Source organism: Rattus rattus, chromosome 7 (genome assembly GCF_011064425.1).
Source record: "Rattus rattus isolate New Zealand chromosome 7, Rrattus_CSIRO_v1, whole genome shotgun sequence".
Taxonomy (NCBI): Eukaryota; Metazoa; Chordata; class Mammalia; order Rodentia; family Muridae; genus Rattus; species Rattus rattus.
In genome coordinates this window covers 13352414-13373866 of record NC_046160.1, presented here as the reverse complement: position 1 = coordinate 13373866, position 21453 = coordinate 13352414, and the positions used below count along the sequence as shown (strand labels likewise).

The 21453-nt window shown below is 44.5% G+C and overlaps 1 protein-coding gene across 1 annotated transcript; it reads right to left on the bottom strand.

The window, feature by feature from the left end:
• Positions 1–15440: 15440 nt before the first annotated feature.
• Positions 15441–21217, bottom strand: LOC116905862 (cytochrome P450 1B1). Its single transcript, XM_032908846.1, has 3 exons — positions 20848–21217; positions 19439–20482; positions 15441–16420 (listed from the first exon to the last, which is right to left on the bottom strand). The coding sequence occupies exons 2-3, from the start codon at positions 20479–20481 to the stop codon at positions 15832–15834; spliced, it is 1632 nt and encodes a 543-aa protein (XP_032764737.1). The 5' UTR covers position 20482; positions 20848–21217; the 3' UTR covers positions 15441–15831.
• Positions 21218–21453: the final 236 nt, after the last annotated feature.

Here is a 21453-nt window from a genome sequence, read left to right as displayed (position 1 = left end):
GGGCTCACCGCCCAGCGTCTCAGAAGGGCTCCACGCAAGTCTCAGGAGAGGAGCTCTCCTCAATCCCACACACCAACGCTCAGCATGGGCTCACTGCCCAGTGTCTCAGAAGGGCTTGGTAACACCACAGGGCTCTGGAAAAGCCTAAAGTCCCCCTCACCACTGCACAGGGAATGAGCCGCACACTCCTAGCTGGTAAGTTGATGCCAGTTTTTTGTTTGTTGTTTTTTTTTTTTTTTTTTATCACTAAGTCCCAGAATTCTTAGTGTGAACTATCCGCTTCCCATCGGCTACGGGGGACGAGTAAGAAGCTCAAGAAAGGAACTCCCCAAAGTACTTTGTACACTCTGGCTCTCTTAATCCCCATGGGCCATGATCCCATTGTCTAGCTGATTAAAAACAAATTGTGGTTAGATAAGTCACGCTAACCACGAGAGCTAGAGACCACCAGAGCCAAGAGTCATGAGCTGATAGTTTGGCATGAGATGGTGAGAGGGAGCTGTTGGGATGAGGCCTGGCAGAACTGTGGAACCCGGTGTTCTTTCTCTTTACTCACACAGGCCTGACCCTCAGGACCCTCATCGGCACCCACCTTCCCAATTTTCAACAACACTTAAGTCTCCTCATTTCTCCCATTCTTTGCCCACATAGACCTTGGAAGCCTCCATTTTAGCCCACAGCAATGTGAAGCCTCGATACGGATTTTCCACTGGCTGTCTCTGCCTTGGACATAGAAGCCCCTGGAGGAAGCCGGCCCAGGGTCTCCGAGACACAAGGGCTCCAGCCCAGAGAGGAGTCTGCTCATTGTGATTCTTTCTGTGCACACCACTTTGGCTTTGCTTTCCTTAGGGTGTTTTTGGGTTTTCCCAACAATCTAATAAGCTGAGTGTTACTGATTCAGTTATCTTTGCGCTCAGGGGAGAGGGCCAAAGGGAAACTTGACACCCGTTGCAGAGTGAGTTCTTTTCTGGGAAAGTCTGAAATGTCTCCTGTATGGTTCATGGCTGGTTACCTCTGTCTGCAACCTAACCCCTGGAGTTGGCTGTGCCTTTTAGCAAGTACCTCAGCGTTTGGGATCAGGCTGTATTCTTCCATCTTCTGAGGTAGTCTATAGCCAAATGGAAAACACAGCTCTTCAATTTTTGCATCCAAAACCTCTAGAATAAAATCTGCCCCAGAGCAGGCACCAGGGAATCAACATAGAATGGGAGCTAATTATAAAAAGCATTTATCACAAACATGGGCTTGGCACTGGTGGATGTGTGGTGATGGGGAGGGGTGAGATGCCTTGGTCTCATCAAACCTGATTATAGACTCCATACCTGGGGGCCACAGTGTCACTTCTTAGCATCCCAAAACAATGATACCCTGAGAGGTTTTCCTCCACTTGTTCATAACTGTTCCAGCCCAGCATGTCTCACTGGGCCATAGCCGAACAAAGTGTGCTTGTGCTCTAATTTGAGCTTGACAAGTGACAAATAATTCTGAGCAACACTTATAAGCCAAGTACTATGGAGCACTTTGTAGATACCATTTTAATCCTTATTCCTGCTCTACAGTGATAAAGCCTCACTTTAAGATTGCCCTGTAAGACTTTAGTCATTTGAAATTGTCTTTATTTTACAAAGTGGAAACTTTATTGATTTCTGTGGTAATTTCTGTCGCTTCCTCTGTCTTTAGGTTTATTGCTGTTCCTTTCTGTAAGGCCATAAGTAGAACTTAGTTATTGATTTGGGAGACTTTATTCTTTTCTAATGAATGCATCGAAGTTTGTAAATTTCTATTTTTTTAAAGATTTATCTATTTTTGGTCTAAATGTTTGCCTTTGTGTGTGGTGAGAATTCTGGAATTTTGATTTCTTTAAAAAAACACAAAAATATTATAATATATTTTCATTTTAATCCTGGGCGTGGGGATATGGGGCTGCTTTGCAGCAGTTAACTATGATTTGCCTCGTGCACTATCAGGGGCATGATTTTGCCAGCTGCAGATAGCTTCTGCAATTATGTGACGTTTGGGATTCTGGGGACTTTTCAGAGGGTATACAAATGCTAGGGCCCCAAGAGGAGGGGGTGTGTTGTTGTTGTTTGGTTGTGGTTGGTTGTTGTTGGTTGGTTGTTGGTTGGTTGTTGGTTAGTTGTTGGTTGTTTGTTGGTTGGTTGTTGTTGGTTGGTTGGTTGTTGGTTGGTTGTTGGTTGGTTGTTGGTTGGTTGTTGTTGGTTGGTTGTGGTTGGTTGGTTATTGTTGGTTGTTGGTTGTTTGTTGTTGTTTGTTGTTTGTTGTTTGTTGTTTGTTGGTTGTTTGTTGTTTGTTGTTGGTTGTTGGTTGTTGTTGGTTGGGTGTTATTGTTTGTTGGTTGGTTGGTTGTTGGTTGTTGTTGGGTGTTGTTGTTTGTTGGTTGTTGTAGGTTGTTGGTTGGTTGTTGGTTGGTTGGTTGTTGGTTGTTGGTGGTTTGTTGGTTGTTGTTTGTTGATTGTTGGTGGGTTGTTGTTGTTTGTTATTGTTTGTTGGTTGTTGCTGGTTGTTGGTTTGGTTGTTGGTTGGTTGGTTGTTGTTTGTTGATTGTTGTTTGTTGGTTGTTGTTTGTTGGTTTTTGGTTGGTTGTTGTTGTTTGTTTTTGTTTGTTGGTTGTTGTTGGTTGTTGGTTGGTTGTTGGTTGGTTGGTTGTTGTTTGTTGATTGTTGTTTGTTGGTTGTTGTTTGTTGATTGTTGGTTGGTTGTTGTTGTTTGTTATTGTTTGTTGGTTGTTGTTGGTTGTTTGTTGGTTGTTGGTTGGTTGGTTGTTGTTTGTTGATTGTTGTTTGTTGGTTGTTGTTTGTTGATTGTTGGTTGGTTGTTGTTGTTTGTTATTATTTGTTGGTTGTTTGTTGTTGGTTGTTGGTTGGTTGTTTGTTGTTGTTGGTTGGTTTTTGGTTGGTTGTTGTTGGTTGTTGGTTGGTTGGGTGTTGGTGTGTGTTGGTTGTTGTTGTTTGTTGGTTGGTTGTTGGTTGTTTGGTTGTTGGTTGTTGTTGGTTGGTTGTTGTTTGTTGGTTGTTGTTTGGTGGTTGTTGGTTGGTTGTTGTTGGTTGGTTGGTGGTTGTTGTTGGTTGTTTGTTTGCTGGTTGTTGTTGTTGGTTGGTTGGTGTTGGCTGGTTGGTGGTGTTGTTGTTTGGTTGTTGTTGGGTTTTAGTTGTTGCTGATCATTGTTGGTCGTGATTTGTTAAGTAGTCATGTGCAAAGAAGATATAAAAAGAGAAAAAGAAGGGTTGGGGATTTAGCTCAGTGGTAGAGCACTTGCCTAGCAAGTTTAAGGCCCTGGGTTCGGGTCCCCAGCTCGGAAAAAAAAAAAAAAAAAAAAGAAAAAGATTAGATATCCTAATGAAATTTGCCCAGAGGAACTTGATGCCCCTAATCAGCAGGAAGTAGTCTAACAGTAATGTCACCCCCTTTCTGGCCCCTGACTTTATTCAGGGAGCTCTTTCCTTTCCCCTCTATCCTTTTTGCTCTCCTATTTAGTGTTAGGGGGTTGAAAGGGTAGGGAAAGGATAGAGAAGTATGGAAGAAAGAAGAACACAAAAGTAGCAAAAGACCAGCTACATTTGTGAATCCATATGCTTTCCTGGTGCTCACAAAGGCTTCACTAGAATGGGAATTATGGACAGCTGTCAGCAACCCAAATATAGGTGCTGGACTCCATGCCCATGTTCCCTAATAGAACGTCAAGTGCTCTTGACAACTGAGCCATCTCTTGGGCCTTCTCTATCATCTTCTACTGCATCCCACACATTATTTAAGGTGCATTTTAATTTCATTTGTTGCAAAGTATTTTTTTAAACTTCACTTGATGGCTCTCATTTAGAGTTTAGATTTGGTTTTGTTTTGTTGTTTTTGTTTTATTTTATTATGTTTTAGCTATCTTTTTCTTTTTTTTAAATCTTTTTCTTGATTATTCTGTAGGCTGAACCTATATTATATGGCTTCCTTATATAATTTTTAAAATATTTTTTAAACTGAAGTGTGGTCTGTCTTGGTGAATGTTCCATGTGATCTTATACAGAAAGCGTACTGTGCTGTGTTGTGTAGCGTGGTCCACAAGTATCAGTTAGTCCCAGATCATTGCTAGAGCAGTTGTGATCTTCTGTATCAACACTGAGTCTCTAATTGCTTTATCTGTTCACTATTAAAAGTGGGTGTTAAACAATACAATTACTGAAGTGTGTTTATAAAATTTACTATGGAAAAATACTAAAAAAAGCACTATTTTCTAAACGTATACTTCTATTGAGTGTGTAGTGTGCATGCATGTGTGTGTCTGGGTGTCTGGGTGTGTATGTGCATGTGTGTGTGTGTTTGTGTGTGTGTGTATGTGTGTGTGTGTATCTGTGTGTATGTGCTTGTGTCTGTGTGTGTGTAATCTGAGCATGTATGCAGGTCTTCACTCAAAGAGGCCAAAGACCAATGTGATGACATGCTGGAGTTATAGACGAGTACTTCCATGTCTAATTTTACATGGGTGCTAGAGGTTTAAAGTCCTCATGCTTACATAGTAAGCACTCTTACCCACTAAGCCATCTTTCCAGAATTAAAATTCTATTTAAAAAGACTAAACAATTCTGTTCACATATTTCTCTTACAGGTTGAATTTTGAAATCTCCATTGGCAAACCATGCTTACATATCTTGTTTGTTTGCTTCCCTAGTCTCTAGGCCTAAAGTTCCCAATAATAATTATTGCTCCAGCTGTGGTGGCTGCTGTTTTGTTCCATGCTTCTCCACGGCAACCACTGAGCTAAGGCTTTAGCATGCACCGCTTGCTAGAAAACTTAGTGCTCTAGAAACTCAAGGCTTTATAAAGTTCATTGTACCCAAGAGGAAATACCCACTTAAAAAGGTTAAAAAAAAAAAAAAAGGTTAAACTTAACAGCCAATTCACACATTTTCAAAACAAGAAAAAGACTGGATTTAAAAACTGGAACTGAAGAAAGCCCTTAAGTCCATGCTGCACAAGCCCCATGAATTTGGTTTCATGTCCTGATATATCAGACATCCTGTCTTCCTCCTCCCCAAGGGCTTTCCTCAGACAAATATTTCATGCGTCTTTTCTTCTCTCCCCATTGAATCGGTATGGGCATGTGCCTAAATATTACCCATTAAAATACATCTCAACTATGAATCCATTCCATAGACCCATGAGCCTCAGCTTTTAAAATGTTCTTTTCACATTCCAGAGAAAGCAGGTCATGTCATGTGTGACAGTTAGCCTTAGGTCTCTGACATTTTTCCAGAACCTTGAAACGTCTATACAGCCTATACCCAAGACTTTGCTACCAAGAAGGAAGAATGGTGGGGGTCGAAGAAATACCCACAATACCCTTCAGCCCATAGAAACGCGTGCATGGGTCCCCTACCACACCTAGACCATTACTACCCCAAGCACATCCAAGTCACTCGGCCTGCAGCTATTTTCCTGAACACCATAAGGTGGCAGTGTTGCAGTGTGAAGTGGGATTCTGGAATTGTGAGACTGAATTTCCCCAGGGCTGTCCACAACCCTCCTACCTTTCTTCTCACCTCAACATCATATTTCTCTGATCAACTGCAAATTGTCTTCTTTACCTCCGCTCAAATGACATCATGGCACCTCCTTGTTGGAGCCTCTCCTCACAAGCTCGTGGTATTCTTTGGTCATTGTTCCCAAACAATCCATAATCTCTCTTAAAACACTCATCAGACTGTGTTAGGGATGTTTAAATACATGTCTTCAAACAGAAAAGGCACCTCACCTCTGAGTCAATGTATTTGCTTGTTTTATAATATTTAGTTTCATAGCACTTTAGAATAACACCTAGAAACATGAGTTAGATTCTGAAGAAGTGATGGTCTGGATGAACCTGGCTGCATGTAAAATTATACTGTATTTGTAAACAGTAAGAACATATGAGAATTCTCCAAAACACAATTCAGAGTACTCCTCGCGATTAAAGTACGAAACATATTTGATGGATACCATCGAACATCTTAATTTACATACAAGAATTTGAAGCTATAGCCCACCACAGAAGCTATAAAATCATGGAGTCCATAGAATACTGTGAATTATTTCTCTTAGTTTCAGTGTTGGGTCTATTGTCTGGCCTCTCCCCATCACCCTCTCTCTGCTACTCTCCGAAGCTCCCCTCATGACTACTCTAGTCTCAGTTTTTACAAGTAACATCAACTACTGTAGATTTAAAAAGAGGACTTTGGATGTTCTCCCCATAAAGAAATGAAGAAGGTTTGAAGATGATGGCTGTGCAAGTTACAGAGTTGATCACCAGTCAATAAACAACGTGCTAAATCATTGCCTTGTACTTCATCATATGTATAAAATTATTTGTTGGTTAGAAATAGAATACGGTAAGAATTTAGCCCTAAAAATATCAGAAGGTCAGAATCAAGAAGAAAATAGGCCTTTAAGACGTCCAAGCCACAAGCCCTCCTTCAGCTTAATTCGTTGCTTTTTCTGTCACTGACACTTTTCAAGAGGTTAAAGAGTCTATACGGTCTATACCCAAGACTCTATTAGCAAGCAGGAAGAATGGTGGGCATTGGATAAATACCCACAATGCCTGCACATGGGTCTGAATTCTGCCCTCTAGCAGTTAGACTCCTCAGTTTCTGATACAGTGCTGACATTTTCAAAGAGTCTGAAATACTGCTTTTGTGAAAAACATGCTTGATGTATTTTTTGTTCCTTGGTGCCTCCTTTGGGGATCTTGGCTTTGGGGGGAGGTGGGTGTCTCTCTCTGAGGCAGCATCAGCTTGCCAGGATGCTAGCACAACTCCAAGGCCAGCCAAGACCCAGGCAGAAACAATCACATGGAAATGCTGAGCCAACCAAAACATGCTTCCAAGCATGAAGAGGTTGTTATCCTTGTTAGTCAGAGCCCTGAGAAGTTGATCGCGTAGGTCAGGGTTGACAAGATTTTTCTGTAAAAGGCCAGATACTAAATATTGTAGGCTTTGCAAGCCAAATGGTATCTGTCATAGCTACTGAACTCTGCCGTTGTACCATGAAAGCAACCATAAGAGAGCAAATCAATGTGGCTGCATTCCAGCTAGTTTCATTCACGGATATAAAATTTTGAATTTCATAACATGTTCTTGTGCTGTGAAATATTATTCGTCTCTTGCTTCCTTTCAACCATCTAAAAGTGTAAAACGACTCCTAGCTCGAAAGCTGTATAAACACAGGTGCTGGACCACACTTGGTTCAGGGACCAGAGTTTGTTGACCTCTGATGTCATTTAAGATGTGTGCTAGCCAGTGGAGCCACCATAGCAAAGGAACGACTCAGGAAAGCATCCAACTTATGATGGCAGTATTTGAGAGACTTTAGCTCTTGCAAATTCAACTTAAACATAGCTATGTTTACCTCATGCCTTGTTCTTTTTGACCTGAGTCTATTTTTCCACCGGGGATGTTGGCTTGTCTCCCTATGGGTGAAGGCCACATCACAATGAGTCGACCATATGGCATAGGAGAAAGGGATGGAAGTTTCCAGAGAAGGGCATCCCGAATAGATGAGAAACCACAGCCAACTGCTCATTATCCTTTCACGAGGCTTTAGGTCAAGGCTTTCGTGCTTAGCCCTGCAAGAAGAAGCCACCTTAGAGACATCAGTCCTGCGACGGCATCGTCTCAGCCTGTTGCGGGGAGGATCGGAAGGATGGTGGCCCCATCTGTTTTCCCAAGCTCTGTTCTAGTGGGGGCATCAGACACACAGATTGACACTCTGAGGAGTGGGACGGAACTGGAGACAAACAACAAACCCAAAACAAAATCGTTAACTTTAGGCCGCCCCGAGATACATAGTGGGATTGGCCCACAGGGAAAGAATAGAGCAGGGTTGGGGTTTTGAAAGAGCCTAGAAAAGGGAACCAATAGGTGTTAAACAGGATGCTAGGGAGGGGCTTCACTGAGGTGAGATCTATACCCCAGTCAGAGTGGATAGAGCAGACAGAGTAGAAGGAGCTCAGTGCTGAGCTCTGCAAAGCCAGTGGCAGGTCTATATGATCGTCCAACTCCCAACACCCGTCTCAAAGAAAATGAACTCTAAGATGTACTGGGGGTGGTAACAAACTCTCAGTAGATCTTCCTAGAACCCCTTCCAGAGGTTTGAAGTTAGAAGAAGAGGCAGACAAGCTCACTTTGTTTCCATAGCAACTGGTTCCTGGAAGCCACATTGCAAAACACAGTGAGTTATCATTCCCTTTCTTCTACTGTTTTGTCCATTGTCTCCAGGCTTCCTTTTAGCGTCAAATCCAAACTCAGAGCAGCAGGATTTGCTGTGGCTCTGTGGAATCCTAGGACAGAGAGCCTTAATGTAAAGGAAGATGCCCAGGGAGATGGGAAGAGAACAAAGGTGGCCCTTTAGCCTGACTGTATCAGCACAGCAGGGAAACCTGAGCCAAGAGAACTGAATGGATGGCCTCTGAGGGGGAGCAGAACATCCTGCACTTCCTCAGCATAGCCTTCCCTGAGGCCTCTCTGAGCTGGATGTAACCCGATGCCTGGTGTCCCAAGGGAACCGTGTGGGTGAAACAAAAAGGTCAATCTCTGAAGCCTCCACACAGGCTGCTGACCAGCAGGACCTGTGATCTCCTGTGCGGTCTTACTCCGGGTGAGACCCAGTCTCTGCAAACCAGGGGGGTTTGGTGGCATCTATTCAGCCAGACATCATAAAAGTGTGTTCATAGGGCACAGAGACAGAATGTCAAGTATTCCAGAAAAAAAAAAAAAAAAGAGTCACAGAATCAATTTGGAAGCATTTGGTACATACAGCATTAAAAAAATCCCACAGATCCTTAGAACACACTTTTTGTTTGTTTTTGTTTCAGAGAGAGGATCTGGAGCAGCGCAGGCTCAAACTCACTGTATGTAGTAGCCTCTGCCACTCTCTTAATAGACTCCGACCTCTGCTTCTGAGGGTTAGGATTGCGGCGTGTACCCAGATCCTCCGTAACATGTCACTTTAAAGGCACTGTTGAAGAGGAGACGGGCTTCTGATGCCTGCTGTCTGGATCTTCCTTTCTGGATTGAGCCAGTGAAGTCAAGGGATGGTCTGGACCACACTAGCACCATTTGGCAAAAACAGAAGCCAAGACGGATTAAGGGCTTGCCCACAACATCTGTCACAGGGTGTGCTCACACTCTTTTACTTCCAATTGCCCAGATTTTAAGTGACTATGAAATCAACTTAATGGGTGTAGCCAGCCTTTTTGTTACTGCTGTGGGTGATTAGCGTGCTGTCTGCCGACTCCCGGTCTGCATTTCCTTCATGAGGACGACTTAGGATGAGGCTGACACCCTTAATGCTTGCCCCTTGCTGTTGCCTCCTATAGAGCCTTCCCTGACTATTCATTGTAAACAAGCCCCCAACATGTGAACACACACAACTGCATACATCATACACATACACACACACACACACACACACACACACACACACACACACACACCACTCTGTTTATTGATTGTATCACATACTAACTGGAAATGTTATATTTACCTCCACACACCCATTCATCCCACTAAGATTATTGACTCCAGGAGCCCTGCCCATAACAGTGCCTGGTTTGTACACAATTAACACCCTAATGGCATCAAAATAAAATCTCTTTGACTTGTAGGAGGTTCTACCTCAAAAGCTGGTGGTCCATTTCCCGTTTGAATTTGGAGAATCTGGCATGCATGCCCGTGTACACAGACACACAGAAACACACACACACACACACACACACACACACACACACACACACCCCACACATACCATCCATACAGCAAGGACGTTAACACAGGCCTTGGCCCTTCTTCACACACCTGGGCTTGACCCTTGACCTCCTCTGTCAGAGCGTCCATCTTGTTGCTCAAGCAGAAATAACACTCACGTACTCTGGTACTTTACCTCAAGTCCATGGAAGCTCACTTACACCAACTGTCCTTTTAAATTATTTTAACTTTCGTGTTTGTTATTATAAATAAAATTATATGGCCATGTAACTATTTCCATAAGTAAGAATCAAGTCTACCATTCTCCCTCACTGAACTATTGCATGAGTGGAATCATATAGATAACCTTTCAGGCTGTTGTTTTTGTTGTTGTTGTTGCTGCTGCTGCTGCTGCTGCTGCTGCTGCTGCTGCTGCTGCTGCTGCTGCTGCTGCTGCTGCTGCTGTTTCTGTGTAGCCCTGGCTGTCCCGGAACTCACCCTGTAAACCAGGCCGATCTTGAACTCAAAGCGTTTGCCTCCTGGGTGCTGGGATTAAAGGCATGCTCCCCCACAAGCATCTGAGGCTGACCTTTTTTTTAACCAGCATAACTCCTTGGCAATCATCCAGACGCTGTGTTTGTGCAGCGATTCTGTTTTATTGGTGAGTCCCATCCTCGTGTGTGGCTGTACCACACTCACCTTAGCTAATCACCTTTGAAAGAACAGTCGTTTCGAATTTGGGTGAATTCCGAATAGAGCCACCATAAACATTAGGAATAGCTTCCGCAGGGACCTGTTTCCTCTCTGTAGGACAAATGCCTTGGAGTAGGGTCACACATGACTCTGTGTGCCCCTCAGCACTGGGTGAGAATCCTGGGAGCTCCACACTTCCCCTGGTGCCTACTTCTGCCAGTCTGTTTGCTTAAAAAAATAAATAAATGTAACCACTAGAGGGGCTACATTAGCAATAGCGTGTCCCCCAAGAGGAAGGAAACGGCTGTAACTAAGGATCACAGTCTCAAAGGCTGACAAATGACCTTGTACTTCCAATCATAGGCCAGTTGGGAAGAGATGGATGGGACCAAAGCAAGGCAGTCAGCTTCAGGGATGGGCAAGAAGAGCATGCCTCTGAGTTAATTTGTCTATTACCGGTCCGTAAGACTGCCATGCTAGAGTGTGTTTAAGCTTATGCTGGTACTCTCATGCAAAGCTCCGTACTTGGATGTGTTCACGCTTATTTTAGTACCCTGATCCAAAACGCCTAAATGTCCCATGGTCCTTCCATCTGTTTCTTACTCTCTTACCTGAAACAAGCTGAAAAGCAGTAATACCAATGTTCTCAAAGTCTGTGTTTGCCTTGTCAGGTAAAGGAGTTAGAAGCGCATGCTCAGAGAGTGCGTGGAGTTTTCATGTGTTTTGTTACAGGTGCCTGTGTGTGCATAACCGCTGGCGTGGTTGTGTTTGGAGGCCAGAGGACAGCATTGGGATGTCTTCAGGCACCGTCCCACCTTGCTTTTTGAGACAGGGTCTCTCACTAAACCCAGAGCTCACCGTTCTGGCTGCTCTGGCCTGAGGAGCCCCTGATCTCTGGCCCGAGGAGCCCCTGATCTCTACGCCCTAGCACCAAGGTTCCAGATGGGCTCTGCCACACCTGGCTTTTGTGTGGATTTGGGGATCCAAACGCAAGTCTTCGCGCTTGCGCTTTGCATAGTGAACCATCCCCTCGTTCCCCAAATATTTTAATCCAAACTAAAACAGAATTGGTTTTGTAACTGAATATATTTGCTTTTCCTTCTTTTTCCTCCTTTCCCAGGGGTAACTAAGAGAACCAAGGCAGAGGGCAAAGGTTCACTGAGCTAGAATAAGAGAGGGCTAAGAACCAGTTACTTTCTGGAGCATGTATGTGGAAAGGCGGAGTGCCTCAGAATAAGCCGTGCGAGCTTTCAGGGAGCACATCTAGCTGAAGCCCAGAGCTGCCCTCATTTCCCACCCACACCAAACCTGGACTCTGTTAGATTTATTGGGTTTATTCCCCGCCCCCCACACACACACCCCGCCTTCCCACACCCTAACAAGAAACTTGATCCCATGTTGATTTTAGCCCCCCCCCAATTAATTATTTCTCTCACTTGTCCTGAATGGATATGACCATTTTCCAAGAACTTTTTATCATTTCTCTGAAAAATGAGTTGACTATTCCTTAAATCCAACTCAGCCATCCCTTTGGGGCTGTTAAACTGATGTCCCCAGCCAAAGAATCGGTGGCACGAAGCACTGTCTTGGCTTTTCTACTTGTTTTCCTGTTTTCTTACTAACAGGAGTGGTTGTCTGGAAGAAATGAGGACCTCTGGCATTGTAGGGCCCTTCTGCTTATGTGTTCAGAACAGTGAGGCCCTGGCTATGGGTCCTGTGACACCGAGTCACTTAACGAAATAAACAGGTCCTCAGAAAGATGTTTCCACATGGCGCATGGGAGAATTTTCTCATCGTTCTATTTTACTGGGTGTCAGCTACTCTTACTATCAAGGCACACAAATCTTAAAAATGAATTAATCGCATTCTCAAAAAAAGGGTCAGCGTGCTGCTGATGGAAATAAATGTAGCCCGAATTCTTCTGATGGAGCAGAAATGTTAGGTCAGCATGTTAAGAACACAGTGCAATCTTTCAAAATTGCAAGTTTAACTCTTTGTTTAATAATGTAAAGATCATGGATTTGCTAGAAAACTGGATGCTGAAAAATTATTGAATTAAAAAAATAGAAAAAATAAAAGAGAAAAGAGGCTAAGGTACAGGTTGATCAAAGAAAACGTGTTGTAATGCACTTTTTTCTTTACCATTAGGGATTAATGCACTGATATATAACAGTGTTGAATGTATATACAGACCACATAGTGGTGTGAAAGTTTAATTAACACGTGTAGGGACTGCTAGAACCGTATACCACGGTGTTTCAATGCAAGGCACAAAATAATAGTAGAAATAAATGACCAATTAGACTGTATTTCCTGCAACATAAAAAGAAATTTCACAGATTTATGACAGTGGTTTTTATTGTTTAGGTGACACTGTTTCATGATAGACAGTGAAGACAGAACATGTTAAATGTTGGTATATCACATTAGTTAATTCTGTGTGCAGAGGATCTGTGTGCACTGTATCAGCTATATACAGATTAAGAACATACGTGACAAAGTACAAAAGTACAAGAAGAGGTTAAATAGGGAATTATTTCTGGGTTATAATCACCTGGTAACATACACCTTCTGTTACATAACTGTGTCACTGCTAAAAACATAGTAATTAGCATACACGGTAATGATCTCTATTTAATCTAGCACAGCCCTGGTGCGAATACATAAGGGCGTGGTAATATTTCACAGGTACAGGCTAAGTTCTGGGGCATGAACTCTTTTGAGTAATTCATAAAACACACCTGAGGCATATTTTTTTGTTTTTGAAAAAAAAAGCAACGTTCTGACATAGTCCAAGCTTTACTGTGCAAGGGAGACATTTAATAAAAACATACTTTTGCTGCCCTGACAGGAGGTGGATACTCTGATGAAGATGGTGACCAGCAAAAGAAATCCCTCTGTAGTAGAATAAGGCAGGTTTTCCGACTAAGCCAGTAATCTATTAGCTTCCGAATATGACAATTGTTACTCTTTCCTGACTTGTATCCTCCTTCCTTTCACTGGGTTCTAAATATATACAAAGTAGCCCCCTTCTTTCCCCTTTGCTGAAAGCATCAGACGAACATGACCCCTACATTCACAAAACTTCTGGGTCTGGTTGGCTTAATGAGGAGTCCAGATTGGTTCATGAAGACTTTTCACTCTTATAAATTTCTCATAGTAAAGAGGCCATGGAAGCTCAAATCACTGTCCCGACCTTACTGAGGTGCATGCTTTTAAAATGTCTGAAAAACTTAAAAATGTTTACAGAGTTAATTTTTGTAGTTGAAATCAAGGCCTCGAAAATACTGACACAGCCTGTGTTTCACATTCAAGGGGTTCTGTTGTGAGAAATTTAAATAAGGATTACATTATATTTTTTATAATTCAATCTCCAACTACAAAATAGATGTGGATGGGGGAGAAAGAGGGTGAGGGCTTGGTCTCCAGCCAGTCTTAAGAGACACTTGAAGGTAAGACCTGACCCTTGAAACTCCTTTTTTTCTAAACATCCATGCCTCAAATGTTACAGGTCAAGAGACTAATTTGGAGTGAATGGGGACCATTTAAACATTTCTCTCCTGCTCATGCACTCTCTGTCTGTCAGCTTCTGGCCTCTGCACACAAGGAATATCACACACTCCTTCCTTTGTAATTTTGATAGGAAAATTCCAAGAAGCTTAATGAAACAGAGCCAACCATAAGCTCTCTGAGTGCCGTGGGCTTCTTTTGTTCCGTCTAAATTGCAGTGAAAATAGAAATGGGAAACCCCCCCCCACTCACCCTGTCCCTACTTTTCCACTCATCCAACCCTTCTTAACAGGCTTTCGGATTGTTTACACAATCCAAATACATATATTTCTCCTCTCTCAGCTACCAGGAAGCGGCTGCTCATCCTAAATAAGAGCGGATTTTAGCCGTCTCTGCTGTCTCCCCAAGCAGTCGCTAAACAACCTCCCAAGACAATCTTCAGATTCTGACTTAAAAAAACACAAAACCGCAGACCTTAATACTCAACTTAAAAAACACCTACAACAACCATAGTAATAGCACATAAAAAGAAACTACCAACTACCAGTGGTACTGAGTTTCTTGTCAGAGGGCGTCTAATAAGAACACCCAGAGCACTCATGGCTTTGTTTGTTTGTTTGTTTGTTTGTTTGATTGTTGCATTTGACATTTGTACTTAGACAAAGGTTAGGTGTCTCACCTTCTGTGAGATAATAACCATACTTTCTCCAGCTTCAACCGAAACAAAATAATCAAGGTGGATTTTAAACTAATTTAAAATCGGAGCCAGCCAAGAGTTTGGAATCTTAACGCACGAATGGGGTCAATTCCAAAAGAAGCATGTGCGTTGTAACTACAATTACCAGATCAGAGCATGGTTTTGCTGGTTTAGTTTTGAGATTTGTCCCGTGTAGGGGCTGTAAATAAGAAAGGATGGTCCTGTTACTTGCTTCCCTGATATCTAATCAGATTGATTTCGTCAGGATCGTTTCCTGGATTTGGGCAAATTTCACCCAACCGATTATACTTTTTGGTTTGCAAGATGGCATAAGAAACGTATTATTCAAGTGCTTTCCTGATCGAATAGTTAATATTCATATGATGCTTGTGAATAATTATGCAAAATTTATTGAATGCTATTTGGTGACATGAGGCTTTTTTATTTTTTACTTTATCCGACTTATTACTCAGACCAGTTTGTTACGATCCCAAAGTTGAAAGCTTACGTTAGACTGGCAAACCTTTTTTTCCCTCATAACTGGAATGCTTCATTTGAACAGCTGAATGACCTACAGCTTTAACTTACAAAATCCTTTTGCCTTTCAAACAATTTACCTTTGGATTCACTAATCTCTAAAACCTACTGTGGTTATTAAACTAGCCATAAATTGAGGGGGAGCAAAACGGCTTTATGGTCCATTCTAGAGTGGGAGGCACATCTACAGGCAGAAAGAAAACCTCGTCCAGGGCCACAAGGGATATATATATATATATATATATATATATATATATATATATATATATATATATCTCCTAAGCCTCTGCTTACTGTGGTTTCCTATGGGGCAATTTCTGCACATAGAAGTTCCCTTTCAAATCGACCCAAAAAGGCAGAGTTACTGAAATATTTTGTTGGATAGCTGTACACACATGCTGATTTGTGTGCATGTGTTTAATGGGGGTGAGGGGGGAACAGTATCCAAATTCCTTGGGCCCTGTTACTCTTCAATTTCAAAATACTTCAGGATCTCCAGCGCTGGCCGGTGAGGAGCCATGAATTGGTAAGCCCGCCTCTTGGTTTCCGCTCACTCTTGAGAACTGAGGCCAAAATGAAGCTGGAGGAAATAAAATCTGTGTTTTCCTCTCCAGTTAATGAGATGGGTTTTCTTCGAACATTTCAGCTACCTCCGGCCTCTCTCTCTCACTGGCAAGCTTCCTCAGCTTGCAGCTTCTCGACAGCACTATCAAGGAGCTGCATGGACTCTCTGAGAGACACATGGATTTTAAACGACTTGGGCTTAATGGTCAGGCCGTAACTGAAACTCATGTTTGAGGGCTCGTTTTGGTTAGCCTTGAAATTGCACTGATGAGCGAGGATGGAGATGAAGAGAAACAGAAGCGTCTTAGACAACTGCTCGCCGATGCACCGTCGTTTGCCCACTGAAAATATCATCACGCTGCTGGCTAGTGCCTTGTTAATGAAGCCGTCCTTATCCAGGAAGCGGGCCGGATCAAAGTCCTCTGGGTTAGACCACTTTGCTGGGTCATGATTCACAGACCACTGGTTAACAAAAACTACCGTGTTTTTGGGGATGTAGTAGCCTAAAACAAAGGTGTTGGCAGTGGTGGCATGTGGAATGGTGACAGGCAAAAAGCTGGTGAATCGCATGGATTCATAAAGAAAAGCCATGACGTATGGTAGCTTGGGCTGGTCACTCATGCAGGGGCAGGCGTGTCCCTCCCACAACCTGGTCCAACCGGCCTGCACGCGGGCCTGCACATCCCGGTATCTGTTTTGATTTTAGTATGAAAGAAGTACGAACAGAGGAGGAGGGGGGGAGGGAACGAAAGAGAGGGGAGGAGGAGGAGGAAGAGGAGGAGGAGGAGGAGGAGGAAGAGAAGGAGGAGGAGGAGGAGGAGGCGAGAGAGAGAGAGAGAGAGAGAGAGAGAGAGAGAACAAAATCAGTTCATCTTTTCCCCAGCAGCACACTGCATTTCTTTTTAATCCCACAAAGTATCTAGGTCTATGACCGAATTACAATTTCTGAAAGAAAATCTAAAGCAGTTTACTAATTTTTCTCACTCAGTATTACAAGTAAAATAATAATTTTATTTTTCTGTAATAAGCCTCTTGTGGCCTAGGATTAATTTCCCATTGTGGGAAAATAAAACTCTCCAGTTTTAAGTAGTCTAAAGATGTACAGGAGTGTACATATATTTTAGACATCCAGGAAAACGTTTGTCTGTCTTTTAAAACCTGCATACCTTCACAAATGGACTTAGAGCTAGGTGTCCACATACACATTTTAATGCTCATTTATAGTAGCTATAAAAATATGTTTTATAAAGAAGTGTACAAAGTCAAAAGAACCCTGAATCCATGAAAGTTAAAATGTTACCCTGAAAGCAAATTATCCCTCATATCCTTGTGCAATTCCTTGTTCCTATTTTGTAAAGTATTATTGGTATCCAGATACATAACACTACACATCTCCTAAGCTTAAAAAGCAGAGTCCCGGTTTGTCAGATGGGGTACATATTATACATCTACACTGCTGTCGCTAGGAACTGGAACAATTCTTTTGGAACTCAAAATCTTCCTGCACATCAAACTCTATAAAGGCAACAGTCCCTTGGCCTCTCATTTTTAAACCCAATATTTTATGCCTAGAAACCCATTTTTCAGAAAATAGCTTAACAGGTATATATATAATAATATATAATCCTAGCAATGCTCAAAACTTAATGCAGCCAATACCATTAATTAATGCTAAAACACAAACCTGATTGTATAAATGTATATGGCTAAACAAGATATTATGTAGCCATCAAAATTGCTAAAATCTGGGCTGGAGAGATGCCTCAGTGGTTAAGGGCACCAGCTGTTCTTGCAGAGGTCCTGAGATTGATTTCTAGCACCCACGTGATAGCTCACTGAAAGAAAATACCTTCTTCTGGGCTGTGCAGGCACTAGGCATGCACCTAGTACACAGACATAGACACCTATGCAAAACATCCCTATGCATAAAAATCAATACAAATTAAACATATTTAAAAGAAAGAACACAGTGAAATCAATGGTAAAATATGAGGAAGTATCCCCTACAGTAAGTAGAAGGCTCCAAAAAGGGGCAGGGTGGGTGGAGAAGAATAATTACAGCCACAAAAAATAAGTGTTTTAAATGGTGAAACAATGGGTGGGTTTAAAAACTGCTTAACAGAACTTCCCAGCGTTTTCTGCATAAGCATTCGGTCCTTAGCAGGTAGGCTGTCTGTCTAGCTGCTGCGGTGTGCCCTGTAGTGTGAAAGCAGGCACCATGTACGGGTGTGCCAGCATCAATAAAATTTATATCTAAACAGGCATCGTAATTTGCTCACTCTGGTTATATCGCCTTTTCACAAAAAGGAAAAATAATGTCACCTTTATTTCATTGAAAAGGACCTTGAAATTGTTTTATTTTTTTTTTTGGAACACATGGAGAACAACTTATACAGCTCAATAAAAAAACAATTTTTTTTCAAAGAATACCTGATTATCTTGAGATGTGAAAGACCTGACATCATACTCTAGGAAGACCTATATCCTGATCTTGGGTTCAATGCCCTTTATGAGAATTTCTGCCTCCTCTGTCCCCTCATCCCAATGGTCCCAATATACGTTTCCACGATTTGACTTTAATATTGAAAAGTTATTTTAAATATATTTGTGGAAGTAGGTCTAAAGAAATACGAATTGTGTGGACTCCAATAGGAACCGGACCCTGTGTGCCAAATTCAGGGACGAGTGCATCTTAAGCACCCTTTGGGGCCGTGGTTCTCACCCTTCCTAACGCTGCAACCTTCGTGTTATGGTGACCCCACCCCCCCAGCCATAAAATTATTTCCATTGCTATTTCAAAACTGCAATTTTGCTACTGAATCGTAATGTGTCTGTGTTTTCCTACAGTTTTAGGCGGCAGGGGTTGAGAACCGCTGCCTTATACTGTAAGAAAAGAAGTAGTGCTTCTAGATAAAATACAGGCTAAACCTGAGTTAGAAGTAAACAATAGGTAGTCGTCAAATTCCCATAAAGCATTCATTTGCTTAGACCACCAGAGTGCGGGGCGGAGGTGGGGCACTGCTTAATCCTTGTGTGCACCCTTGCAGTAGGGGTTGGTTCCCTGGCTCCCTGGTCCAGAGATGGACACCCACCAGCGCCCAGACTCCTCTCTAGATGCTGATCACACCACACAGAAGTGGCTCCACCTGCATTCACCTCGGGGTAAACCTTATTCTTAGGTTGTCCTCTGAGAACAGACCTCTGCTGGCTTCCTCGGCCTTAGTAACCAAGCCCTGCCCCGAAGCTAAAAGTAGGGCCTGAGTTGACAGCCGCCCCGGTACCCGCTGTGCGCTGCGCTGTGCTTAGTTAACATTCTACTTCATCTCCCTTAACCTTGGAACCGGTCCACTTTTGCTTCTATCGAGCCCCGGAAGGATCAAAGCTGATCTGCCCGCACCGTAAAACTCCTGTTTGTTTGTTTATTTGTTTGGGAAGGTTCTTCATTAATGTGTTCCCTGTCACGCGGAAGAGGGATAGGGAGTGGGGCACAACATCAGAGATGCTGGTTAGTCCTGGCAACACTTGGAGGGCGAGCGCATCTTGGATATTACCTGAGATCTCAGTTTCAAGGAATTGGAGAGTGGGGGGCGCTGGGGGGGCGCTGGGCGAAACCTCAAACCCTGCGCCCAGCTAGTGATCCTTTAATCGCACTCCTATTTTCAAAGGAGAAAAACAAGGACCTACCCATCATACCTCCCGGAGGCTTTACCTGGTAAAGAGGATGAGCAGCCACAGCAGCGCGGTGGAAAGGGTGTCCTGGCTGGCTCCAAAGATGTCTGTAACAGTGGCAGGCACATCCTCCAAGTCCAGCCCGGAGGGACTGTCACCAGGGTCCCCAGACGCCTTCTTTTCGGCGGAGAGGATGAAGGCGTCCATCATGTCTCGAGGAGCAGCCCCGGGCACGAGGCTTTCTCGGTGCCTCAGGAACTTGTCCAGGACGAAGTTGCTGAAGTTGCGGTTGATCTCCTCGAACTCGCGGAAGATGGTGCGCACCGGGTTGGGAAAAAGCTGCAGCCAGGGCAGCACGTCCACCAGGCTGCCCGCGCCCACGGTGCGCCCGAACTCCTCGTTGTGGCTGAGCAGCTCCAGGAACTCGGCATCGTCATGGTTGTACCGACAGCCGAAGCATACAGCGCTCATGACATTAGCCACCGCCACTATGATCGGCTGCGTCGGATCGAGGCAGGCGCCACCGGCGCAGCGCCGCACCAACACTGCCACCAACTCTCGAGCCTCTCCCAGCGCGTGGCCCTCGAGGAGACCGCGGCTGCGCGGGTGGCGGGTGGAGAAGGCACGCATCGTGCCATAGGCCGCACGTCGCCGCTCCTTCCAGCGCTCTGAGTAGTGGCCGAACGCCAGGCTGCGGCCACCAGACACCACACGGAAAGAGGCGAAGGGAGGTCGGTCCGCAAAGACGCCGCCCTGCTGCACCAGAGCCTGGTGGATGGCACTCTCGCCATTCAGCACCACCACGGGACAGCTGCCCAGACGGATCTGAAAAACGTCGCCATAGCGCCTCGCAAGGCGAGCGAAGTACAAGTGCGATGCCCGGCCAACAGCCGCCGCGTTTCCGATCAATGGCCAAGGAAAGGGACCCGGGGGCGAGGACCACGGTTTCCGTCGCCACTGGCGCAGCAGCCACTGACCTAAGTGCACGATGGCCAGGACCGAAACGAGTAGCAGAAGAGTGGTCTGTTGGGTAGACAGCGAGCTCAGCTGCTGTGGACTGTCTGCACCAAGGCTGGTGGCCATGCTGGGGACACAAAGGCAAAACGTCACACTCAGGTGTACAAAGGAAATGAAGAGCGCCCCCGCCACGCCCCGCGTCTCAGCCCCAGCATGGGGGCTACAGACTGGGGTTAAGCAGAGGAGAAGCGGTGCATAGCTCGGGTAAAGACTGGCTTTCTAGGCAAGATGCTTAAAACTACATTTCGTACCCAACCCAGTCTCCAGCAGAGACGTACCAGCATCCAAATCCCCAGCTGCCTAACGGTTCCCAGAATTCCCACACATGCGAGTGGATGGCAGACACAGGCAGGCGGGTCTCTTTTCAAGTACCTAATGCCCAACCCCTGACCTTCAAGAACTGCTGCTCTGAAGAGGCGCGGACAGACTGACCTGCGATGAAGCGCGGTTCCAGCGGTGTAGAGCAGCGGGGTCTGGGAGAAGCTCTGGAGCCTCTGCCCAGACTCTGCAAGACTTCAACCTGAGAGTCCCCAAGGACCCGGAGTCCTAGACACCTGAGGCCCGCTGCTTTAGCACCCACTCTTGGCTCAGTCAGAACCTAAACTTAGATTAGGATGGAGGACAGGGGGGAAGTGTCTCAAGTTTGCTGAGCTCCAGTGCACCTGGGGCTCCGCAAAGTCAGGACTTTCTCACAGAGTTGGAGTTGCGGTTGAGATGGGTGGGGGGTTGGGAGTTGATAAAGTGGAGCTAAATCCCAGCCCGCCGGCGGCTTTCAAGCTGGCGTCGCAGAGGTGTCTGCAACGCACCCCAGAGGCGACGCGCCATCCCTCAACTCCGGGGTTTTAAAGACTGGAGGAAGTGGGACCTTAGGGGGTGGGGCGTGAGGGGCGGGACGCACTGCGAAAGTCCACAGATCTGGGACTTGGGTCTCAAGTCTGTGCTCAGGGTGACCCAGGGTGGTCCAGTGGGAAGTCCGCGCCGCGGGCCGGGACTGTGCTGGAACAATAGCTGGCAACTTTATTAGGAGCCGCCTTGTAA

What these genes read in the sequence shown, in the direction of transcription:
- LOC116905862 (XM_032908846.1), bottom strand. Translation starts at nt 20,481, where the DNA reads ATGGCCACCAGCCTTGGTGCAGACAGTCCACAGCAGCTGAGCTCGCTG. An exon ending in CTGCTCATCCTCTTTACCAG is followed by an intron (nt 16,421 to 19,438) that starts GTAAAGCCTCCG and finishes AAATCAAAACAG; the next exon opens with ATACCGGGATGTGCAGGCCC.